At 33.9% G+C, this 27,373-nt stretch overlaps 1 protein-coding gene across 3 annotated transcripts in view; it reads left to right on the top strand.

The window, feature by feature from the left end:
- Positions 1-27,373, top strand: part of CWC27 (CWC27 spliceosome associated cyclophilin) — a 251,293-nt gene that overhangs the window by 11,408 nt on the left and 212,512 nt on the right. For all 3 annotated transcript variants that reach the window (XM_517739.8, XM_063811207.1, XM_063811206.1), the window contains exons 3-10: positions 1,808-1,920; positions 3,727-3,870; positions 5,372-5,470; positions 6,402-6,505; positions 8,832-8,901; positions 20,121-20,200; positions 21,175-21,205; positions 24,103-24,257. In XM_517739.8, the coding sequence (XP_517739.3) occupies positions 1,808-1,920; positions 3,727-3,870; positions 5,372-5,470; positions 6,402-6,505; positions 8,832-8,901; positions 20,121-20,200; positions 21,175-21,205; positions 24,103-24,257 (796 nt within the window). The remainder of the gene's footprint in view (positions 1-1,807; positions 1,921-3,726; positions 3,871-5,371; positions 5,471-6,401; positions 6,506-8,831; positions 8,902-20,120; positions 20,201-21,174; positions 21,206-24,102; positions 24,258-27,373) is intronic.

Below are 27,373 nucleotides of genomic sequence, written 5' to 3'. Positions count from 1 at the left end.
CTGCAGATTTACCTATTCTAGATATTTCTTATAAATGGAGTCAGACAATATGTGACTTTGTGTTTGGGTTCTTTCACTTAGCATGTTTTTGAAGTTCATCCATTTTGTAGCATGTATGAGTATTTCATTCCTTTTTGTGACAGTCATATTCCATCATATGTATATATCACATTTTATTTATCCATTCATCCATTGATAGACATTTGAATTGTTTACACCTGTTGGCTCTTGTGAATAGTGCTGCTATGAACATTTATGTGTGAGTATTTGAGTACTTGTTTTCAACTCTTTTGGATGTATATACAAATATATATATTTTGGATATATATATAAACAATCGATTCTTTTGGATATATATACAAACAATATATGTAAATATATGATGTTTTGTAAAAGCAAATCTGATCATGTGCACAGTGATATATATGTTATATATAGTTTATATATCAAACATATATCAAAATTACTTATAACTATTATAATTACTTATATATTATATATTGTTTATGTGAACTATATATATTTACACTTATAAATTATATATTAATATATAAACATATATATCACTTGTATACACACACACACACACACACACACACACACACACACCTGGAATCATAATTGCTGGATTACATGCTAATTCTGTGGTTAACTTTTTACACTATTTTATATTCCCACCAGCAATGTAAAAGGGTTCCAGTTTCGTCACATCCTTACCAACACTTATTCTTTTAAGGTTTTTGATGTTAGCCATTCTAGTGGGTGTGAAGTAGTATCTGATTGTGGTTTTGATTTGCATTTCTCTAATGACTAATAATATTGAGCATCTTTTCTTATGCATGTTGGTCATTATTGCTACTTCTTAATGTAAATTCTCTTATTCAGGCAAATTCTAATTCCTGCTCCCCACTCAATTTGTCGCTTATGCTTTGCCTCACTGAGATGCCATGCTTCTGCCATTCCCAAGTTAACTTCCTTTTCTTCTATGAAGTATCCTAATGATTTTAGGTTCCAGATAATATATGGTATAGGAGGTCATATACAATCTCTCCTGTATATTTATGAGTTCTAAATTATATACTCCAATTGTATATTTTTGAATTACATATAAATATGAATAATTTATTTCAATCATTTAGCAAACTGAGCTAATTGGACTCAAGTATGTATTGTGTTATTTGTTTTATTTATTCAAAGTGTCTTGAGGAGGGTGTATTGATGGTTCTAGACCTATAACTAATAAGTAATTTTGATATATTATGAGTTTGTGTGTTAATAAATTAATTTCCTGTGAGGAAAAGAGGAAGCAGTGGGAAATAAGGTATTTATCTTTGCCGGGGTTTCTCAGTCTCCATACAGTTGACATTTTGGGCTGGTAATTCTCTGTTGTGGGAACTGTCTTTTGCAGTATAGGGTGTTTAGCAGTATCCCTGCCCCCTACTCACTGGATGCCAGTAGTATCGCCCATTTGTGATAACCAAAAATATTTTCAGAAATTGACAAATGTCCCCTGGGGCACAATATTGCTTCTCCTCCCTATCAGAACTCTCTAATTTCTATTTTGAAGACCAGTCCAGAGTTTGAGAGAATCCTAGAAATAAAAACAAGAAGTCAACAGTGATGGTTTCTGTAGAAATGTGTGCTGTTTTGAGAAGTAACTATTTTATAAGAAGGAGGATACAAAAGATTTTGGCTGGGGAGCGTATTTAACATTCTGGAAAATAAATCTTTTGACTCTAGCTGTATTAATTTTGGTAACTGTAGATATGATTGATTTTAGACATTGAAAAATTATTTTTTTTTTCAGCTTATTATGACAATACCATTTTTCATAGAGTTGTGCCTGGTTTCATAGTCCAAGGCGGAGATCCTACTGGCACAGGGAGTGGTGGAGAGTCTATCTATGGAGCGCCATTCAAAGTAAGACTGAATTATTATTTTTATTATTATTTTTGTTGTTACTATTATTTCCAAGTCAGTTTGGATTGCTTAATCGAAAATGATTGTGTTCCACAAGGGGAAAAAATGTTTCACATTAGTATATAAACATCAGGCTTGGTGCAGTAGCTCATGCCTGTAATTCCAGCACTTTGGGAAGCCGAGGGGGGCGGATCACTTGAGGTCGGGAGTTTGAGACCAGCCTGGCCAACATGGTGAAACCTCATCTCTACTAAAATTACAAAAATTAGCCAGGCATGGTGGCACACGCCTGTATTCCCAGCTACTCAGGAGGCTGAGGCAGGAGAATTGCCTGAACCTGGGAGGTGGAGGTTGCAGTGAGCGGAGATCGCACCAATGCACTCCAGCCTGGGCGACAGAGCGAGACTCCGTCTCAAATAAATAAATAAATAAATAAATAAATAAATAAATAAATTGTCTGTAAAAGATGCATTAATCAAGAACAGGTCAGTGATTTCTTAACTGCCAACATAGATCTAAGAAGAAAAGGAGTTAATGTCATAGTGAAGATAATAACAACAGCAGGTTCAAGTAAAAGCTAAAAGTTGTGTTTGTTATTAATTTGATGGCACCAATTTCATGTTCTTTGAATGAGTAAATATTGGTATCTCTTAAAATATGGGAGTTTTTGAAAAATTCGTTGTTATATTAAGGGAATAGATTGCATTTTCCTTTCATCTTTTACTGAGTCATTGTGTGATTCTTGAAGAAAATACTTGAACTGTTAGCTTTAATTTCCAGATGATAATGGCCTTAGAAATGTGGAATAGTTATTTTAAAAGTCTCAGGTGTCACTTTTAGACTATTTTATATTTTACCATGGTAAGACTTCTCATGATTTCAGATACTCCGTCTAGGCAGAAGCATTCTTTTATTCTTTTATTTGGTGTGACAGAATAGCTGTTTTTGACAATTCCTTCCTAATTTGAGATTTTTGCTTCATTATTTTCAGGTAATACAGTTATCTTGTTACATTTTTCAATTAGGTCATTTTGAATACAGTATACAGAGTTATGATCCATTGAGTTCAGATCTCTTGAGAATTATTTATTAAGGAAAAATGTCTTCCTTTGTGGAAAGCATTTATGATATAACATGACTACATTTATAAATGAGTTCAGTATCAGGCTGGATGGAAATTCTGTTAACTAAGAGACTAATATATTTGTTAAGTAGCCCTATCATGGTGAGAAAACCACCTTAGAAAGGCTTGTTCCTGCTCTTTTGAAAACTGGCAAATAGAATCAGTGCCATTTCAGAGAAGATTCAACTTAGGACTTTAAAAAGACATGGTAAAATTACATAACACGATCATAGTAGATTATTTGAATTAAAAAATAAGAACAAAGCAATTGTTTAATGACATTTAGAATGAGATGGGAAGGAGTAATAACTGAATACTCTGCAATGGCTCAAAGGTAGTTTTCTGGGAGAAATAATAGAAGATTTCAAAAGCATAGCTGACTTTGGGATGAGAATAGGGAAATGACTTAGAAATCCATTCCCCCTTGGGTACTCTTCCTTTAGGTGTAACTAAGCAGCTTTCTACAAAATAGGGTATATTTCTGTCTGAGTATATTTAGAAGATACAGTCTAGTGAATTCAAGTTTAATAACATTGAAAGAATAGTAAATACTTGAAAATCAATTAAGTAAAATGTCTGCATTTTTTATTAGAAGTTGTATGGGACCTTGCGGGTCAAGTTGAATAACTGCATATGAAGGGTCTTATAACTGAGGACATTCACTAAATCTTTTTACATTTCAGGATGAATTTCATTCACGGTTGCGTTTTAATCGGAGAGGACTGGTTGCCATGGCAAATGCTGGTTCTCATGATAATGGCAGCCAGTTCTTCTTCACACTGGGTCGAGCAGATGAACTTAACAATAAGCATACCATCTTTGGAAAGGTTAGTGTCCAGTGATTTTAAACCTGTGGTTCAGTTTTTGGTTTTATGTTATTCCTTAGACTTCTAAGATACATATGATTAACTTATCTAAGAGCTACCTTTGTAAAAACATTCCATAGGATATGTTTATTATTTTCAAAAATGATGGAATATATTCCTAATATAGTGCACTATGAGGGAGCATCTAAGTTCTTTTTGGATCTTTCAATTCAGTCATTAGTTGTGACTTTAGTGTATTCCTTCTTTAAAATCATAGTAATGGTATGAGCTAAAATGTGTCACTTAGCCAATATTGATTTTACACTTTTGGAAGGACATTTAGGTAATAATACTTAGTAGTTTACAGTTTATTTTCTTATTGATGGATTTTCTTAAGTTTAAAGTGGAATTTGTGTTGACATTGAAACTTCTTACTGTAAATATTACTTTGAATAGTACCTATTTAATCCTGCTCACATTTAATGTCATATTAGGGAACGTCCTTTCTATAGAATTTTTAACAATTCCCTTTAAAAAGGGATTCTGAAGGTTTTCTTCTCTCACTCTTCTCCATTCTCATAAATATGTTTCTATATGTTTTAAGTCTAAGGCATATCGGACATCACTAGTGCATCAGCGCCCTCTGCTGGTTCAGTAAGAATGGTTTCCCCATATGCCGGGCAAAACTGGATTTTTGTGGTGATAAAAGGGAAAAAAACAAATTCAGTACAATTGGAAAGCTGGTGTTGTTTTAAAACTCTTGAAAAACACTGAATGAAAGGAATCACACTAAAACCATATGTTGCAATGTTGTTGGTTAATACTTATTAATAACAGTGGGTTAGGAAATATGCATTGGCACATTCTTTTGAGCCACTCCAGCACAGCCTGTCTGATGTTTATAGATTCCTTCCATTTATTCCTTAAAAATAAGAGTGTATAATAAAATGAGATTTAAGTTGCCATTCTGCGTCAGTTTTTACAATTGGGTTATATAACTAACACATCAGAGACAATGTGTAGCATAGTTAGAAGTTAGAAAGGCCATCACTGTTGGTTTTATAGCTTATTTGATCCTCATTTTTCTTTTCTGTAGAAGGATAATGTTAGTTCCTACTTTTAGGTTGTTTGTGAGGATTAAATGAGATAATGTCTCTAAAGCATTTACCACATTGTTATTGTTATTTGCTTATTTTATCCTATTCCAAAGTTTAAATTTGTTTATGATGTTTGAATGAAAAGTTGTCATTCAGTAGGAGATTATTTGGCATTATATTATTAATAAAAACTTACATGAAATATATATTGGAAATTTCCAAAAAACTTATTGGGGGATTGAACTCCATCCATGCTTTTCTCCTTTAAGATAAAGTTGCTTTATTTGCATTATTAAATGCATATATTTTTATGTAATCACATGAAATTTTCTTTTAATTATTTGAAAGATGTTTTCAAAGGTTTTCTCTTAATTCAAAGGATGAGTGCAATAATTTTCAATTACGTTATATTTTTAATTTGATAGGTTACAGGGGATACAGTATATAACATGTTGCGACTGTCAGAAGTAGACATTGATGATGACGAAAGACCACATAATCCACACAAAATAAAAAGCTGTGAGGTAGGAGCATGATTATTACGAGATACAGCGCTTACATTGTCGTTTAAGAGGAATTGATTCTTAGTATTTTTAAACTATTGGATTAAGGCTTTATACTATGTTAACATCACAACTCAAATTTTATCTCTAATTTATTTGGGCACCGTTTCTAGTTAAGAATTTTTTTAATTAAAGATTTTAATTCAAAGATGAAACTTTATCTGATAATCCAGTGACTGAAAAGCTTACCTCATAATGGAAAGTTAAAGGAATTAGGTTTATTTAGCCCAAAGAAGTGACTTCATAGGTAATTTAAGAGTAATCTGCTGGGCACGGTGGCTCACACCTGTAATCTCAGCGCTTTGGGATGCTGAGGTGGGTGGATCATGAGGTGAGGAGATGGAGACCATCCTGACTAACACAGTGAAACCCTGTGTCTACTAAAAATACAAAAAAAAATAGCTGGGCATGGTGGCACGCGCCTGTAGTCCCAGCTACTCAGGAGGCTGAGGCAGGATAATCACTTGAACCTGGGAGGCAGCGGTTGCAGTGAGCCAAGATCACGCCACTGCACTCCAGCCTGGGCGACAGAGCAAGACTCCATCTCAAAAAAAAAAATGATCCTTCATTGAGGAGGCAAGAATACTTGATTTGGAATCAAAGCATCTGAGTTGATCTTGTTTACTGTGTATCATTTACATTTTCTTAAATATTTTTCCCATTTGTAAAATGGGGATAAAATATCCCTTACTTAATAGCACATAGGATTATTGAGAGAATCCATTGAGGCCGTGTAAGTGGAAGCATGTTGTGTAGTAAATATATATCACTATACTAATAATGTTTATGTGGGGAAAAATATAGACACTATACCAATGGAATTACATATGGGGTTTGATTTTTTGTGAAATGTTAAAAATGGAATAATGTTTTCGAAATATTTTTTTCATAGGTTTTGTTTAATCCTTTTGATGACATCATTCCAAGGGAAATTAAAAGGCCGAAAAAAGAGAAACCAGAGGAGGAAGTAAAGAAATTGAAACCCAAAGGCACAAAGTAATCATAGTGGAAAGATTTTTCTTCAGCTTGAAAAATGACACTCATTCATTTAGTTTACTGTGTTTCCTTTTATAGTAATTGTTTACTAGCAAAGGAGAGGCCAGTTTGAACCAGAGAGATATTGGAATTATGAGTGTGTGGTTGTATTAGTTCATTTTTACACTGCTATAAAGACATGCCTGAGACTGAGAGATATTGGAATTATGAGTGTGTGTTTGTATTAGTCCGTTTTCACACTGCTATAAAGATATACCTGAGACAGGGTAATTCATAAAGGAAACAGGTTTAATTGACTCACAATTTCACATGGCTAGGGAGGCCTCAGGAAACTTCAGTCGTGGAGGAAGGCGAAGCAGTCACCTTCTTCACAAGGCAGCAGGGGAGAGAGCGAGTGGGAAGGAGGAACTGTCAAATACTTATAAAACCATCAGATCTTATGAGAACTCACTCAGTATCATGAGAACAGCTTTGGGGACACCACCCTATAATCCAGTCACCTCCCACTAGGGTCCCTCCCATGAAACACATGGGGATTGTGGGAATTACTCGAGATGAGATTTGGGTGGGGACACAGAGCCAAACCATATTAGTGGTTTTGTTTGTTTGTTTGTTTGTTTGTTTTCCTAAATGAGCAACTCTTGTATTCAGGTGCAGTATATCTTAAACTTAAGCTACAAACATGTCATCTCAGTTGTTCATATGAAATCTGTGTTAATAAATAGATACATATTTTATGATCCCTGTAACAATTATTTATATAAATGAGTTGTTGAGAAACTTTTGTTTGTTGCTTATTTTAAAATTAATATATGCTCACTCAGTATAAATAGAAAGTAAAGTATAAAGAATATTTTTAATGACTGCATGATTGCATTATGCAATTTAACTTGTATTTAACTTTTTACTCCTTTTATGTTGCTATTAAAAATAATATTATTATAAATATTTTAAAATATAAAGCTGTTTCATTCAGTATTCTGGTTTATTTCCAGAAGATAATTTTCCAAAAAATAGGAATGAAAAAATAAATTTCAGTATTTTGGACAATATTCTACATTATTAATACTGTCTGTATATACCGCAGAGTTAGATTTCAACGTATTCTTTTACTGAATCGTAGGATCCTTATTAGAGATTTTATTGTAACTATAATTGTTAGATTTGATCAATTCTAGATATAATCCTGCCAAACCTAGTTAACAAAAAGCAAAGTTGATTAAACTTTCTAAGCTTCAGTTACCTCTTCCTATAAAATGGAGATTAGAATAAGTTCAACTCCTGGTTGTTATGAGGATTAAATGAGAAGAGGTATGTTAAAACACCCAGTAGTATAGGCATTCAATACCTATTAGTCTTTTTCCTTGATATCCTACAAATACAAAGTTAAATTGTTTTATAAACTGTCAGATATGAGCCAGACACTTTAATAAGCAGTTAATTCCTTGTGGCAAAATAACTGCTTATTGGAATTATTTATTTGATTTTTAAAAATTCTTTGATCAGCTTATTTTGATTAATCTATCTCTGGATGAAAGGTCACTGTCACTGTATTCATATACAGTGTGTCATCACTATGATTTATCTTAACAATAAATTCTAAAGTCTTTTTTTGGTGTGTTTTGCTTTGTTTTTGTTTCCAGCAAATATATTGGGGATGATATGTTGGTCATTGCTTGCTTCTAGGCTTTGGGGAAAAAAAAAATCTGTTTCGCTGCCACATCTTTAATTTTTCTATTTGAGAGACAGTTTTAGTAACTTGTTTATCTTACTTGAGATTACTTTTGTTTGATGAATCAGAGGAGACAAACCTAGTTTTTTCTCCTTGTGGGCTATTTTAGTTGTTTATTGCTCATATTTTTTTGTCTGACAATTTTGTATACATATTAATTTTAAAATATTAAAAAATATTTTGCCAAATACTGGATTAATTGCTTCCCATTTGTAGCACTCAGGGATATATACTTATTAGTTTTTCAGAAACCCCCATTTTGCTACCAGTTTTGATAAATATAAAAAAGCTTAATTATTTCTGTCATGCTTGACTCAGTACATTTAATGGTAATGCTCAGGAGGGATTTTTGGTCATTAAAAGTTAGTATAATATAGGAAACATTGGTGCTGTGAGGCAAAAGCTTTAACATCATACTGAAAATACAGATCGTTAGAATACTTCTGCTGAATACTGAGTAATATGGTCTTTTTTAGAACAGTCAGAATGTATTTCTTCTTGTAAATTCTGTTCTCTTGCTCTGAAAATAAGGTATTTATAAGTTTGATTTGACTTTCTCTTTCTTTTTTCTTTTCTTTCTTTTTTTTGGACTAGAAATTTTAGCTTACTTTCATTTGGAGAGGAAGCTGAGGAAGAAGAGGAGGAAGTAAATCGAGTTAGTCAGGTAATCTAATTTGCCCTTTGTTCTAACTTACAAAAGAGATTGGGGTCTATGTTACTCACTATTGTATCTCCTGCTATATCTGGCACAGCATGTTTTACATGGGGCAGGCTCAGTAAGTGTTCATTGAATTTGTAAATTGATTTGTGGTCAGTAATATTTGCAACTTTTGAGATTATCCTATTTATTTTTAATGTTGGCATTTAAAAAAATCAGTTTGAACTAGACTTGCAGTTTTTTGAATGGTTGGACTTTATGATTCAGATCCTAACTGCTATTTTTTCAGGTAGTATGTTAGATGATAATGATTATTATCATTACTGTTATAAACAGTCACAGACCAAAACTCTTATATTCATTTTAATGTTATTTATATATATATTGTTTATTTCATTAATTCTCATTACAGCCCTTTGAGATGGGTGATATTATTATCATCCTCATTTTACTCATGAATAAATTCAGCTATAGTTTATAATTTGCTCAAAGTAACATAACCAATAAGTAGCTACAGATGGGAACTGAACCCAGGTCTTTGTAACTATTAAATCCATGTCCTTGAATTATGCAGTGCCTCCTGGCCTTTTTATTCTGCTAGTCCTTGCTGTAGGCCTTTACCTGTGGTTTTCTTCAATATTGCTTGCATCATAATACGCATTACTGAAACACGGTGTCATGCCATTGTTTAGAGCAGTAATTCTGGTATGTATACTACAAGAAAACTGTCTTCAAGGGTTTCTACTCCTAAAGGTTCGGATATGCCTTTCTTTTTTGAAAATTAGTGAATACTGAGAACTAAAGGATTAGGTTTATAGTCTTTATTGTTGTAATTAAAACTTTATAACCTATAAGCCTTACTTGCTTAACATAATTATCTATTTCTTACCAACTCTAACAATAACATTGAATTAAAAGCATATTATTATTATTCTTGTTTTTACTTCTTTAGCCATATGTTCCCTTATTAGTGAGCACGGTTTTGCAGGCTAATGTTGGATGCCTAGTAAGCACTCTACTTAATACCCCTTGCATTAAAATGTAATTAAAATGGTGTGTATATGAAATATTTTGGTCATAATTTTTTGTTGCTTTTTATTGTATCCTTGAGTGATGTATTTGATGCCATGGATTCAATTTCCATTTACCTGTACACCAACATTCTAAACTCTAGGAGATAAGGCCAAATATTTCTCCTGGGCTCTTATCCCTTGTTCAGAGTTGCTTTAGGAAAGGTCTCTACTTTAGATGTCAAAACTAAATTCATTTTTTTACAAAAACTTCATTTCCCAATTCCTTAATGTCACCAATCACTCTGTCACCTCAATATCTGAAGAGTCATCTTCTTTAGATGTCATTGCACTAGTCTTGCATTGTTTATGATTCAAATTTATGCCTCATCAAAATGATTTACTATGTGTCATGATTCTGTGGTTATGTTTGTGAATAGACAAAACCACGAATGTTAGATCTAGAAATTGCCAGGGTTCCTTTTCATTGATGTTTTCTAAAGATGTCAAGTTTCCTTGCATACCCATACTTTCCTCACAGTTCCCCCACCCCTGTTTTTCCTTTTGCCAGGAGTATGCTCTCTCCTTAAAGTGTTTTTGCTTTAAGATTTAGCTCTACTATCACCTTCTACTACTTCTACCTCCCCCTGCCACTGAACTCCCATCCAGGCTAAGCTAGGTACTTCTTTCCATGATAATCTGTCTATGCCCATCAAAACATTTATCCTACTGCATTACAATAATTTATCTTCTTATCTGCTAACTATACTATTTATTTTATGTAATCCCTATAACAACCGTGCAATATAGATATTATTTTTCTTATTTTGTAGAATAAAGAAAGTGAAACTCAGAGAGGGTTAAATAACTCATCCATGATCATGCAATTAAGAGGTGGTAGAATCAGAATTTTGAACTGAGGGTTTTTTTAGCTAGTTAAGTTTCTCATATGATTATGAATGCTGTAGAAGCTGTCTCCTTCAAGCCCAAGACATCTCAAAGGTTGGTGAGAAATTTCACTGGTAGCGTAGCATTCTGGGGTAGAAGGCAGCTGGGGAAGGCAGTTGGCCCGTTGTCCTTCCCTAAATCCCACAGGGTCCTGGATAGTTAGGTTGAGCAGCCTTGGAGAGCAAGGGCAGGAGAAAGATTTTCCTGTCAGTTTTTTTGTTGAAATTAAATTTCTAGTCTAAAGTAAGTTTTGTTCACAATTACTTTGAGATAGACTTGACTAGGAAATTAGTTTGAATTTTTTCTATTTGTAACAGCAGCATGTGTTAAATGTTCAAAGATTATCTTCCTTCTGCTGCTTTCTACTGTACAAATAGAAAAATGGTATGTTTACATTATACTGAATATTGTGAACTTATACTCCAAAAGCAATTTGCGTTTCAGATTGAAATGTACAAGGATAGCAGCACAGATAGTGCTGTCTTTTTTTTTTCTTTCTTAAACCTGCAAAACACTTTAAACACTTTTAGAAGGACTGAGTAAAATCTTTTCTCTGCCAAGAAAATTACAACCCAAATACCGTTCATTATCAAATGAGTATTATTATCCTAGTATTGTGTCATCATAGTTTTCTCATCTGGCTCTTTCGTAGGGGGTGCTTTGTAATTAAGTTATCATCAAATGCTTGTATCTGACTCTCACGTCTATATCTCTAGGCTGGTTTACTCTTCTTTTCTCCAGCTGCTTATGGACATTAGTTTATCAAGCCCTGGGGAAGTCTTAACTCACTATCTTTTTCTTCTCAAACTTCTTATTTTGTGACTTTGTATTCCCTAGTGTCAATATCTTCCAAAGAAGGACTTTAGATTCCGTTGTGATTTTTCATATATTTTTTCATTGCACTGTCCTGGCAATTTTTTATCCAAGATGTATCTCAAATCTGTTTTTTCCCTTTAATTTATTGTTGCTACTACCCTTGTTCAGCCTTCATTATCTCTAGACTGGACTGGTGTGGTAGTCTATAGACCAGTTTCCCATCTCCCCTCTCTTCTTTTCCTTCCACTACCAGAGCAGCCTTCCTGAAGCTTAAAATGTTATTTTTACTGTCTCTTTACTATAGAAATAAGGCCAAATTTCTTGTCCTATTATTTCAAGATTCTGCTTTCATGACTGTCCTTCACCAACTCTGCTCTTTCGACTAGTACTTGTTAAACTTTCCTGGTGATAAAAATCACTTGACATACTTTTTAAAAATTAAGAATCCTAGGCCTTATCTGAGACCCACTAAATTAGAATTTCCAAGCGAGGGGCCTGGGAAGCTGTACTTTTAATGAATTCCAGAGGAATTCATACCAAGGAAATGTAGGAAACACTGCTTTAGCAGATCTGAATGATTTGCTGCTCTATATGTATGCCTTATTGTTTCCATTTTTTGTGCCTTTCTTGATGTTCTTTTTCCCACCTGAAATGTCCCATCCCACCTCTGGATATCAAAGTCATATTTGTTTTCAACACCTGAAATGCCATCTTTTCTAAATGTCTTTTCCAGCTTTTAAAAATCTTCTTTTTCTTACCCAACCTTTGCCTTTCTTGTAATACTGTACATTTGCCTTTTAAACACATCTTTTTTGCTTTATTACAGAAGAAGCATATGACTGTGTTTGCATTGTACACTAGTCCAAAGTCCAACATTATACCCTTTACTTTATAACTTATTAATTGTGTAGAGTCCTGGGCTGTGAGCTTGTTGTACATAGAGTCTGTGTCATCTTTGATGGCAGTGTGCTAGAATAGAAATAACATGGATTTGGGATCATACAAATTCATATTAAAACTTTAATTTCCCCTGACACCCTGTGAGCTTTGATAACTTAGTCTCTCTGAGCCTCAATTTTCCTTTCTGAACAAGAAAATAGTATGTCCCACTTACTGTTGTGAGTAAGGATATAGTTTTAATTTTGATTTATTATACAATACTGAAAAATGTCTTTGAAAGCCAAGTGCCTTAAAATATACTATACATTATAACTGATATTTTAATCTCAGATAACTAAAGAATATACAATTTCTCTAATATGATCATAACCATTATGTAGAATCTTATGCCCTTATGCCCAATCTAGAGGGCTGGTGAGAAATTTCATTATCAGCTCAGCCTTTTTGGGTAGGAAGCCACAATCTTGACACAATTGGCCTAGTGGCCTTCATGAGCACTCCCATTGAGTCCTAGATAGTGGCTTGTGCAGCCCAGCCTCATTATTACCCACCAACAACCCATTCTTCACATGCGATTGGATCTTGGCACACTGCAGAATCAAAAAAGTTAAAATCTACAGAATTTAACTTTTTTGTCTGCTTTATGTAATGGACAAGTAGGTAAGTTTAGTTGGAGAAAATAGAGTAACAAGAACAATACTGTTGAAATTTACTGGCTTAGAGAAAGGGAAATTGTTTTTAAGTACATGAGATAAATTCTGGAGAGAATCCAAGTAGAAGTGTATTTTTGTTTATTTTGCTTATATACAGTTTTTTACACTACCAGCACTGTTCAAATACCTTGGTAAGAAGAGGGAAGACTAGCTTGAATGTTGGAAAACTGTGGCTAATAGAATATATTTCTTCAAAATTTAGCTTTACTATTTTTAAGTGTATGAAATGACTGGAGCCAAAGCCAAATAAGTGTCTGTTCTAATGACTAAGAATAATTTGCAGTTTCAGTGGTTGCATGAAATTAAATATTTCTAAAGGGCTTAAAAATAATTGTTTCATTCTTCATTTGTTTATCAAGTTTCTTTTTTCAGTGACTGCACAGTATTAATCTTTATTCCAGAACCTTTCTGCCCGATCACAAGTTAATAATTGGTAAAGTCTGAATTGAGGCTTTACTTTATGTGAAAGGAGAAATAAGATTAGAGTCCTCTCTGGTTTATGGATTATCAGTGTGGGATTACAGACACCCCTTCACCCCACTCACTTATTCATGACAAGGTGCCTCTCCCACATGGGTTAGCTTTCCTTCATTATTTATTTCAGTATCTTTCTACTACCTGATAAAATCTCTTAGAATCATAGAATTTTATAGCTCAAAGGGATTTTGTCCAACTTCCTTTCTTTATAGATGAGGAAACTGAGCCTCTGGTTAAGTGACTTGCCAGACTGACTTCATTTCCTTTTTGATAGGATTGCATGATAGGGGGATGCCATAATAATCATATCTTGAGTTCAGAAAAGCAAATTGTGAGACTCTCTCATGATATTCTTGTGGACAACAAGAAGAAATGTGATCTGGGAGATAGTACAGTCAGATAGATTTATAGCTAATTGAATACTTCTGACCAAAGGGTGCTTTGTTGTCAAATCATGCCGATTTGAACTAGTAAGTTGAAATGTAATAGGAGTACATGTAAATTCTGTACTTGAGTTCAATAAAATCAGCTGAATAGGTATGACATAATAGCCTGTGAGTCCTAGTTGAATTACTAAGAATAAGATCTCTGGAATAAGGATTTTAACATCCTCTGCATTGTTTAGATCATACTTGCAGCATTTTATCCAGTTGTGAACGTACTTAAGGAAGATCTTGACAAACTAGATGCATCCAGAGGAAGGGAAATGGTGGGGAAGACGGGGATGATGCCAAAAACCACCTAACATAGGGAATGCAATGAGGAACTGGATATAATAATACTTTAGAGAAATAAAACTAAGTGAAAATATGATCCTAGACTTCAAATATTTGAAATATTTTTATCTGGAATATTGCTCCCTTCATATTGCTTTCTTAAACAATGCTTTTATTTGAATGTCTGTATTGGTTTAAAATTTATTCAGGAATCTTTACATGTAACTGAAATATAAATGTCAGTAAATATTTTTCAAGTTAAAGCTTACAATCAAGATAACTAGTTTTTATGAGGTAAGTTAAACAACAGGCCCATTTTAAAAGTATCTCAATAGCTAGATTTTTATTCAGTGATCAAATTGTGCCACATTCACAGTGATACACAGAGCATTTCTTTCCTACAAGACGTAGTAACATTTTTACTTCAAATCCAGAGTTATAGAAGGGCTTTTTCCTCACTCAGAAAAAGTTATCTTGGTAGAACAGTTTTGCCACTTTTGAGACTAAAGTAAGGATGTTTTGTCCTATTCTAGTTTATTTTATGAAATTAAACTTTCCCAAAAAAGTTGGGAGGCGGCCATGGCATGGAGAATGCTGCTAGGCTATTTGCAAAGAGGAGGTCAGAAATGTTAAACAGTGTAATTTGTAAAATGTTTCTGCCTTATCAAATTGTATTCAACTTTAATTTGCTTATCTTTCTAGTTGTTTAGACTTAGCTAATTTTACAAAGGTGTTAACATATTTTATTAATTTCGTATTGCTGTTTTAACAAATTGCCATAAACTTAGTGGCATTAAGCCACTTTAAGCAAAACAAATTTAGTGTCTTATATTTCTGGAGGTCAGAAGTCTGCAATAGGTTTCACTGGGCTAAATATCAAGGCGTTTGCAGGGACTTCTTTCTGGAGTCTCTGGGGAGAATCTATTCCCTTGCCTTTTTCAACCTCTAGAGACTGCCTGTATTCTTTGGTGTGCCCCTTCTTCTATCTTCAAAGCCAGCAATAACTGGTGAAGTCTTTCCCATGCTGCATCACTCTAAAATTGACTCTATTGCTTCCCTCTTTCACTTGTAAGGACTCTTGTAATTACATTTGGACCCATCTTGATAATCCAGGATAATGTCCCCACCTCAAAATCTTTCATTTATATGCAAAGTCTCTTTTGCCGTGTAAGGTGATATGTTCATAGGTTCTGAGGGATTAGGACATGGACATCTTAGGGGGCCATTATTCTGTCTAATGAATGTCTAAACTAACTTTATATAGTATGCCTAACAACAGGCCTTCTTTGTAGTTCTAGAAGGTAGAAGTAGGGTTGGTTGGATGGTTGGAAAATATACATAGATTTTTTTTCTCTCCAATCAGAGAATTTCCTAATAATAGAAGCCATTTAAAAAGAAATTGTGCGTGTGCGTGTGTGTGTGTGTGTGTGTGTGTGTGTATTAATAAGCTCATTTGAGGTGTTGAGACATAGTTGACCAGTCAGCAGTGATGTCAAGGAGATTTCCTGCATTGCCTGGGAGAATAGATTGTGGCCTCTAAAATATCTTTTTTAACTAATAAGTTTTTCTGGTTCTGTGCTGATGGTCTCTTAGTGTATTAGTTAGGGTTCTACAGAGAAACAGAAGCAGCCAATAGGATGTGAGAGAGAAAGAATAAAATAGATCCATTTATCTATTAATCTGTCACTTTATCTCTTTATTTATAGGAATTGGCTTTTGCAATTGTGGGAGCTGGCAATTCCAAAATATGTAGAGTAGGCCAGCATGCTGGAGACTCAGGGAATAGTTGATAAATTCAAAATACACAGGCTGGAAACTCAGGCAGGGTTTCTTTGTGACAGTCTTGAGGCAGAATTGTTTCTTCCTTGGGAAACCTCAGTTTTTGCTCTTAAGGCCTTCAACTGATTAGATGGGGCCCACCCACATTATGGAGTGTAATCTGCTTTCTCAAAGCCTACTAATTTAAATACTAATCATATCTAAAAAAATATTTTCATAGCAACATCTAGACTGGTGTTTGACTAAACATTTGGGTACCATTGCCTAGCCAAGTTGACTCATAAAATTATCCACACAGAGTTAGAGATTGAGCCCCAGACCTTCCAGCTTCTTGGTCAATGTTGCTCCTGTGTACCTTCCTCCTCCCTCCCTCCCTCCCTCCCTCCTTTTCCTTCTTCCCTCCTTCCTTCTTCCCTCCCTCCCTCCTTTTCCTTCTTCCTTCCTTCTTCCCTCCCTCCCTCCCTTCTTTCCTCCTTCCTTCCTTCTTTCCTCTCTTTCTGCCTCCCTCCCTTCCTTCTTTTCTTCTCTTTCTCTCCCTGTCTCCCCTGTCACTTCCCCCACCCCTTCTCCTCTCTCCCTCTGCCCCCTTCTACCTGTATTCTATTTAGTCCCTACTGTTTTGCTGCCTCTTTGTTCTTGGATATGAAGTTCCAGATAACGTAATTTTTCTGTGTCCCTCTGATTTTCATTTTTACATTTGTTTGCAGATAGTTTTGAATTTTCTGTGAAGCCCCTAACACTGAATTCACTAAATATATTTAGTATTTCATTCATCAGCTAAACCTTTTAATTAGTCAACTTATTTTAAGCAATTTTTAAAACATTTAAAAATATATTTGGTGTTTGTTCTTCCTTTAAATTCACTGTTACTTGACGGTATAAATAAGAACCTTAAAGTAGGTCATTAAGAAAGAATAGGCATTAAAGGGAAATGTCTGAATTCATTTTCACTCTCTTAAGGATTGTCTCCTTATTTCTTCAGTTCATCTCCAATTTGCTTTCTCTCCCTGCAGGATTCAGAGTCTACTGTAGTGGGAAGAGAGGCCTAACAATTTGTCTTTTCATATATTTCTATACTAATTTAATTTTAAAAGTTAGTTAAAATTTGAAATGGTAATGATTATTAAAATTAAACACAGGTTCCTCCTATTGTCAAGTCTTATTTTAAATTAATGTAAAACAAGGTTTTTCTTTTTCCTTCCAGCTATTTAAAGTAAGTTTTGGAAGATAAACAAGAACCTTTTTAAAAAATTTAATTAATTTTTAAATTAGCTAAATGGAGCTAATTAACATATGAATTACCTCACATACTTATCATTTCTTATGAGGAGAAAACTTAAAATTGCTCTTAGTGGTTTTCAAGAATACAATACAAGAACCCATTTTAAAAATATATAACAATGAAATTAACAATTGTAAACTAACATTCACAAAGAAGTGAAATAGTATAGCTCATTAATGGACCAAGAGCTTACTTAGAGATCTGAATTCTAATCTTGCTTTTGCTATTTATTAGTGTAAGTCATTTTCTGATCAGTGGACCAAAAGGCTAGAACGGAGGATCTGGGGCCAATTCTGACTGTGATGTTTATGATTGTGACTTTATAAGGGAACCAGGTGGGGAGAATTAATATAGGACTATTTCTGAAGGTAGATGAAAATAATCTGACGGCCAGAGATGCAGGAGGAAGGAATTTTAAGGAAGGAAAGCATGAACGAAAGATGTTCAGGCTTTTATTCTTGTTTAAGTTATTTGATGTTCACTGTACACTTTTGCAGATAATCTCATTTAATTCTCTTATGTGAAATAGGCAAGGCTGCTATGATGATTATTCCCATTTTGTAGGCAATGTTTCTGAGGTCTCATGAGATCACTGTGTTTCAACAAATGGTACATGTTTTAGACTAAACCCCATGGAATTGTGGAATACTACATTTTGAAACTCATTTGGTCCAACCACCATCTTTCTTCTTGTCCTGTCTTCTTTCTACTATACCACCTTCTGTTTTGTGAATATTTTCCCCCATTTTTCATAGTCAGACAAACATTATCCAGTAATTAGATGACATTTTGCTTTTTCATCACTCCTTAGTTTAAGTAAGTTTATGAAATTAGATATATAGATTAATTGCATAATTCAGATTCTATGACTTTTTAAAACTACAAATAATAGCATATTTAGATTAACTGTTGGAGAAAATTTTGTATTATGAAATTGCACTATAAGCATGTTTTAATTGATTAACTCTATGGAGAGCTCCATATTAATACAGAAATTAAAATCTATTTAAGAGCCTGTTTTTCAAATTAAAAGTGGTGAAGGGAGCTTAAGGGAAAGAGGTGTTTTCATCTCTCTGTGTCTGTGTCTGTTTAAATGTCATTTAAACATTTTAGTTAACATACTTTGTAATAAATTTTCCCATATAAAATTTTCTTCAAAATTTTTCAAAGCAGAAATTATTCTTTCGGTCAACTCTAATCTCTTAACTGTTTATTTTTATATGATTAGTTGGGAGTTGGGGTGGTGAGCATCTTCCCCCCTCAAGATACAGGGTGTAAGTTTGAGGTGTCCCACCCTGCAGTAGGGAAATATGTAGAATAGGAGATTGCAGCTCTGAAACCAGGCCGGTATTCTGGGCCCATAGGGGCCTAGAGGAAAAGAAAAATGGATACATTTAGATTTTCGATATATGGGTACTATTGTCAGACAGACCTGGATTTAAACCCTAGATCCTCTACCACTGACTAGTTTTGTGACCTTTAGTAAATTACTTAATCTCTTTAACCATCTGTAAAATGGGGCTAATAATTCCCACCTCATATACTTTAATTTGGGAAGAGAAGAAGAGAGGGTTAGCAATGCTATTTGAAGCACAGTGCCTAGCACAAAGAATATACTTAATACTTGGCCAGGCACAGTGGCTCATGCCTGTAATCCCAGCACTTTGGGAGGCTGAGGCGGGCAGATCATGAGGTCAGGAGATCAAGACCATCCTGGCCAACATGGTGAAACCCCGTCTCTACTAAAAATACAAATATTAGCTGGGCATGGTGGCACACACCTGTAATCCCAGCTACTTGGGAGGCTGAGGCAGGAGGATTGCTTGAACCCCGGAAGCGGAGATTGCAGTGAGCTGAGATCACACCACTGCACTCCAGCCTGGTGACAGAGTGAGACTCCATCTCAAAATATATATATATATATATATATATATATATATTTAATAGCAGCAGTAGTTGTTGTTTTATAATGCTACTTCTTAAACCTTTTTATATCTTGTTTCCCTTCTAAAATGTACATTTTTTGAAAACATGAACTTTGAAATTAAAGCATTTAATAAATATTTGGTCACTGATAAATATTCTCATGCTCAAGAGGCTCTTCTACATCTTTTGTTGTTGTTGTTGGTAAGTAGTTCCTCTGGGATGCACTTATCTTTTGCTTGAGTAACATTTTAAAAAGTGATTCTGTGCAGTATAGGTGGCATATTTGAAGAATAATAGCATGCATTTATTTCAATACTCTTGTGATGTAGCTTCTAAGTTATAGGGGTCATAAAAATTAACTAGTTTCATACTATGCAAATTATTATGAGAATTTAGTGCTTCAAGTTGGTAATTCAACAGACTTCTTTTAAATGATATATCATTTTTTGAAAGAAAAGGTGTTTCTAAAATACTATTTTCAGTCAATAGAAGAGTAAGATTCTTACTTATAAAACTTTAGTTTGTATTAAACTTTTCAGGAATACATCTTTTGCTAACCATATTATATCATTGCTAGGTTTTATGTAAATTTGTTAACTTGTTATTTAGGAATACTGTTTATTTCCCCCCTCATGATTATATTGTACATTCTTTGCAGAGCATGAAGGGCAAAAGCAAAAGTAGTCATGACTTGCTTAAGGATGATCCACATCTCAGTTCTGTTCCAGTTGTAGAAAGGTTAGTCCATTGTTGGTATGATCCTAAGTTCTTAATTTTCTGGCTCAGATAATTTTCTTGCTTCTTCTGTGAGTAAACAGTCAGTCCTCATAAGTCAAAAATTTTTAAGCCAGCCAAAAAAATAAAGCATTTTGATAACAGAGATAGAGAACTTCAAGCTTGATAGAGAGAAACAAACGCTCTAGTCACTTTCGCACTTGCTCTCTACCTCTGTTGAATGAATTACATTTAAAATTGTTTTACCATTACATGTTAGGACTAGAAACTGCTTGCTTTAACAGTTTAATGCTTAATTCAAGGTTGTTTTGCTACCTTTTCCTTGAAGCATTTTTGCCTTAATTGTATCATGAATTAACAAATTACAGTTAAAGGTTTTTGTGAAGAAGTTACCAGTTTGGGGGCCAGTCCACTGACTATAAATTCTCACATACTTTGAGGAGTTAACAGAAAGTTGTCTTGCTACCTTTGTTGCTTCTCTTTGAGAAGGGAAAACGTCTTGGTGTTAGATGTAATAGCACAAGATAAACTGGGCCAATATCTCAAGGGGCACTACAATGCTGTTGTACTCAGTTTAGCTCATTTTCGAAACTCCTGTTTTAAGACAATCTTTTCTTAATATCCTTCTATTTGAAGGATTTGGGGTTTTTTTTAGTCAGAATATTTCAAGCCAATAAAAGAAATTTTTTTTTGCAGACCATTGATCATAAAAATAGCACTGTCGGTTGTTGTTTGCTTTTTTCCTTTCAAATTCTAGTGAACGCATATATTTGCTAATGAATCATACTTATTCCACTTATAAAAAATGACTCTAAAGAATGTTTCCATCTGTTCTATAATGCCTTTCTTAAATTCCTATGTTGAAATACATTTTTGGAATGTTATTCCCAGCAAACTATTCTAGATTTTTGGGTTACAAAATAATTGTGTTAGTTTTAACTTGAAACTAAAATTTGTTTTGCTTATTTTTTTTATAGTGAAAAAGGTGATGCAGCAGATTTAGATGATGTAAGTATTTATTTTGGTATTAATATAGTTTGAACAATTCATAGAAAGTACAAAATTTTTACAAAAACTTAATTTTGTTCTTAAAAAGTAACGTATATTACTTTTATAGTTATATATGTCAAATTTTGGAAAAATATGAAAAACAGAAATTATTTAGGTGTTAGAATATTTCCTTACTCTAGGGGTGTGCGTGTGTGTGTGTGTATATCTCTCTACAACATTAGAATCTTATATATGAATTTCTAGTCTGTTTTTTTCTCCCCCTCACATAACATTACATTAATACTCAAACTTCAGATGTTATAAATTTATTGTGTTAAGAGTTTAAATATTGGTGTGTGGGCATCCTACATGATATATGGGAAATGCTTGGATCAGTAATTTATAGTAGTGTCTCCTTTTTATATACACATTTCAAAAGATTCTCATTCAAGAGTGTAGTGATCTTTATTAGTTGTAGTGGCTAACAAAGCTAACAAAACAGAAGGAAGATTTTCCTTTAATACATAAGAGTCAAGTTTTTCAAATTATACATATGCCACTTTTTATATAAAAACCCATTAATCTGTGCATTATATAATTTACTAGGAAGTACATAACTTTCCATGCATGAACACAGATTTATCTATTATCACAGTCAAAAGAGAAGGCTCTCTATGGCTATCAGTAGTAGATAGAGAGAGGATGAATATCTGACCTTGTCAAGAAAAGCTTCCTGGAAGAGATGATGCTATTTATGTCTTATATGAGAGTTAGGAGTTAGCTAAGTCAGAAAAGAAAGTGATGAAGGGGGTGAGGTCCCTCTAGCTCAGAGAATAGCATATGCTAAAGCATGGAAATAAGGAGAGATTATACCTTATTTAGGAAATACAAACGGAAATTTAAAGTTTCAAGGAGTCTGTCTTGTGAAGAGCAAGGAAGAAGAGTATTGAAGGTAAGGGGAACTGCATATACAAAATGGTCCGAAGCAGGAGAGTTTGGTGTGTTCTAAGAGCTGCAAGCAGGCCAGCGTGAACAGGGTGTGGTGACAGGCCAGAGCTTCATTACAGAGCTTCATAGGCCATGATGAGGGGTTTGAATTTTTTCCTAAAAGGAAGTGAGGAACAGTTGAAAGGTGTTTGTTAAAAAGAAGGATGCTATGATCAATTTTGCATTTCAGGAAGATCACTATTGGCAATATTATAGAGGACAAATTAGAGGAAACAGACTGATACTGGGAAGCTATTGCAGGAGGAGAGCTTGATATAAGACCACAGCTGTGAGAAGGGAAAGAGGGAGATTTGAAAGAGGTCTAGGAGGTGACTGATTCTACACTATGAGGTGAGGGAGGAGTAGTCCAAGAAAACCACAAGGTTTCTGGTTTGAGCAACTTGTTAGATGGGTGCAAAAGAAAGCATAGGGTTGAGGTGGAGAGAAGGATGAAAAATAATGAGCTTAATTTTATACATTTCAAGATTGAGGTAATTTGGAGACATCTATGTAACATAATATGGGTCTAGAAGTTAGGATCAATGTATAGGATAGAAAGTAAAAGTATAGATTTGCTCTTAATATCATGGGTGAGTGACTAAAACTGTGAATCCTTTCCCAGGAAAATGTACTACATTCACAACCAAAATTATATGAATTTGCAGGGAATTTTTTTTAGATCTCCTGAGGCCTGAGCATGGAAGGCCTAGGTTGGTGGTTGTCACCTTTTAGTGCTTAAGAATTACTTAAACATATTGTTGAAAACATTCATAATTCCTACCCCAGAGATTTTGGTTCAATAAGTCTGCAATGAGGGCTAGAATTTTAGGTGTTAATAAACAACTATGTAATACCATCTAAGGACCAGACTTTGAGGACCAGTGCTTTAGGGGTCCACAAGTCTCAAATTAAGAATCCTGCTTCACTACGACTCACCAGATCAAAGAAAGAATCACAAAAGAAAAATGATCCACTTGGGGTTATTTCTTCCTTCTTCTCTCCCCTCTTTCTTCCGTTTGTTCCTCCATCTGTCAATGCTGGGCACTATTCTAGGAGTTGAAGATACAGCAGTAAGCAAAACAGGCCAGAATTTTAGCTCTCATGGAGTGTTTGCTGTAATTGGATGACAGACAATACACATGCAAATAATTAAAATATATGGTGTATCAGATAGGTGATAAGTACTTTGGAAAATAAGCCAGGGAAGATGAAAGAGTACTGGAGGTAAGTGTGTGGTTCTACCATTTTAATAGGTTAATCTCATCACCAAGAGGATAACATTTGAGCAAAGATCTGAAGGAGATGAAAGAGCAAGCAATGAAGAGATATCTGGAATAGAGTATTTGTTTCAGGCTGGAGAGAACAACAACTCCAAAGTTGGCTAGTGTTGGTGGGCTGGAGTTGTAGGAGATTATGTCAAGGAGGTTTAGATTGCATAGGGCCTTGAGTGAGTTGGGGACCCACTAGAGGGTTTTCACAAGAGAAGTGATTGCTGTGACTTGGATTATAGAAATCTCAGCTTCTGCACCACACCTCTTCTACTTGAATTGATCCCTGTTGAGGTCAGTATGCTGGCCAACTGCCTTCAAAAGCCACATTTCCCACTGAGATAAGAATAGGAATATAGACAGAATAGCCCGGGTGACACAGAGGGAGAAGTCTGCTGCACAAAGGAGCTGGGCATGAGTTGAGCGAACAGCCTTTCCTGGGGTATCCCATAATTACATAGTTGGCTTACAGCAGAACCCAGGGCTATTCCCACCTGTAGCAGATTCTTCAAGGGCTTATAATTCAAAACAAAAGAAAACAAAATTTGAAAAAAAAACCTAGTTTAGAATGCAATAAGGAGATTCAGTGGATGCAATAGATCTCTAGAAATGAAAGGGGAAATTGAGCACCTGGCAAATACTCATTTTCCATTTCTACAGGATGGAGAAGATGAAAGTGCAGAGCATGATGAATATATTGATGGTGATGAAAAGAACCTGATGAGAGAAAGAATTGCCAAAAAATTAAAAAAGGACACAAGTGCGAATGTTAAATCAGCTGGAGAAGAAGTGGAGAAGAAATCAGTCAGCCGCAGGTGAGTCAGTTACTGTGCTAGATATCAGAGTTTTTGTCTTTTTATATTTCACTTTAATTCAGATTGAATCCTCTCTTCAGCTAATTTTTAAAATACTATTTTCATAATGTTTAATAAACATAACAGTTGTACAAATTGGCCCATTAGCAGGCCTAAAATAAAATACACCAAGCTTAAAGTAAACATAGCAATGATCCTATGAGTTCAATTCCATTTTATTTCTCTCTGATCCTTTTTTAGAAAGGCTCTATACTTTCATATATATAGGGTAATAATGTATTAGCTAGATGTGGAAGAATGCATTTGTTAAATACCAATGAGAGCAGTAGAGTAATTGTATAGAAAGAAAAGAGACATCCTCAAATAATTTCGGTGAGCAAAATTTGTCAAAACTGATGAAGAAAATGAGTGAGCCTGAAAACATTCTTAAATATCTTTTCAAGTCTGATTTACCAAATACCATATACCTATCCTAAGCTCAGTAGTATCACAAAATAAATTTCAGCAAATGGTGAAAAGTTTACTGTCTGGTGATGAAAGTTTGTTGGATTTATGACTCAACATTTTATTCTCCTGAAATTCAACTTAATTGAAAAATTATCTCTTTTGTGATTCTATTTCAACTTTATAGTATACATTTTAAATAATATTGCTTTAAAAAACAATAGTATTTGTTTTCTTCAAATACTATTTGGGGATAATATGAATGTAACTACATTTAAATAACATTCTTTTTCTCTATCATGTTTCTCAACCACATGTAGAAAAACTTAAAAAGGATTTCCACGCTATCATTGCATAGCTCCCTCAATTTTTTCTTTATGTAATCAAATAAAAATGATTCCCAGAAATTTCCACTAAAAACATAGCTTTTAACATTTAGAAATGGTACTTAGGAGTCATCTTAAATGTCTTTTTTCCAGCAATATTCACCTGACACTCAAGTAATCACTGTTGAATAATTTTACATACTAGATTATATTATATATACCATACATAGTAGCTAATATAGACTAAAGATTTTAGTGATCATATGCATGCTTCTAGATTCATAGAGTTGAAAAACCTCTCATTCACACTGTAACTTTTAGTTAAATCATGAATATAATTATGGATACATAATGTTTTATTCCACTCATTCAAGGCATGTGTTTTCTGATTTTAAAAAATTATGAATTTTTTTAAAGGTTAGGTTTATAATGTAACAAAAATATATTTAAAAATTTTAATAGATGAGCCAACCAAATATTTATTTATGTTAGATTTAAGTGTTCCTTAAACTCCCAACTCAGTCTTGTAGGCTTTAATCAATTTCAAATACTTATATACCCTATAATATAAATTATAATTTAGCAATGCTAAATTTTGTATAAGAACTAAAGTTCATTTTTAATGTACCTTTCATAAGTGTCTTTAAAAAATTGTTTACCTAATATTAAGAAAAGTCAAAGTTTGCATTTTCCAAAATTGTGTTCACTCTTACAATTAAGGGTTATTCTTAAAAGATTTCCTTGGCTGTAGTATGGGCCTGATGACCAAACATGGCATTGATAGCTAGATTTAGGAATCTGATCTATCATGAGAATACTGGAGAGCCACTGAAGTTTTTACAGGCAAATGATATATTGAGATTGTATTTAGTATGGAGAATGGATTGATAGAGGAGTGTTTTGGGGCTATTATACAAAATACCATAGACTGGATGACTTAAACAACAGACATTTAAAGCTTAGTTTTTATGGTAATTTCTTACATAGGAACATATATATCCACTTACTTATGTAAACAATTTTTCTCTTTTTATAAATCAGTATAATTTGCAAAATTAAAATCACATAATTTGTATATTCACTGTAGAGGAAAAAGTTATATTCAAGTGCATTGCAAGTCTACTAAGAAAATTAAATAAATTTTAAAAGTACATTAAATACTTTTCTACTTAGAAAAGTAAATTAAATAAGAAGTCTCCAAAGGTGGCTTGAATATTTTAGGTAAACATGAGTATTGTGGACATTGTTGGATTCTTTTAGGTAAAATAATTGGCAAAGTGTGCCTTTGTAAATGGTGCAGACAGCACACATTTATTTATAACTGTTCTGTTACCCCACATTTTCATTATTCACATTCTCTACTCTCCCTCCTTCATCCTATCTGTCCTACCTACAAAGAGAAACAAAAGAAAAATAAGGTCAGGATAGAGGAGAAAGTACAGAATTTCAAAAGGAAGAAACAGTTTTTTCCTCTAGTGTAGAAATTTCCATGATTGTCTCATGACCACGTATTTTTTTCAGTTCATAAAGTTGCCAAAATCAGACCCTGGCATGGTGGCTCATGCCTGTAATCCCAGCTGCTCAGCAGGCTGAGGTGGGAGGATTGCTTGAGCCTAGGAGCTCTAGGCTGCAGTGAGCTATGATCCTGTATGGGCGACAGAGCAAGACCCTGTCTCTAAAAAAATAAAAATAAATTTTAATAAATTTCCAAATCATTAGTACTTTTGGTTATTTATACCAGCGAGTCTCTGAAGTTAACTTTATGGTTAAAAAATAAAACAACACAGGAAAGCTCCAAATGTACTGAAAAACTACAACATGGTAAAAGGGATAATTATATTTAAAGGAAAGTCACTGCTCAGTTTGAGTTATAATGGGTATAGCTGCCAGCCAGATAGGATGTCAGTGTGATATCATTATCTATTCAAAAATGTGTACTCTTGATACATAAGTTTTCATCAGGGTGTGCTTGAAGTACTCTATTATCCTTTGGTCATTCTTCCATTTAAGCAGTAGGATCAGAAACTAGACTAGCCCACCAGCCCTTTAAGCAATGAGCCGTTCAAAGTATAATTTTACTGAAAACGTGTGGTATTGCTTCTATTGGTAAGGAAACATCTGGAATCTGTTAAAGCTGGCTATCACTTTTGGATGTTAAACCTACACATGTATTTATTGAGTGCTTAATATTTAAACTGGGGAATGATATGTAACAGAATAATTTTCAACAAGTTTACATATAGTAGGATCTTCTCCTAGTAATGTGTTCTCAACAATGTCTCTAGTTGTTCATTTGAAAAAAGAGCTCAGGGGAAATACAAATCCAAAATGCTTCCTAGTTTCTCT

Source organism: Pan troglodytes, chromosome 4, assembly GCF_028858775.2.
Source record: "Pan troglodytes isolate AG18354 chromosome 4, NHGRI_mPanTro3-v2.0_pri, whole genome shotgun sequence".
Taxonomy (NCBI): domain Eukaryota; kingdom Metazoa; phylum Chordata; class Mammalia; order Primates; family Hominidae; genus Pan; species Pan troglodytes.
Note: the sequence above shows the minus strand (reverse complement) of the source record. Positions and strands in the feature narration are given on the sequence as shown.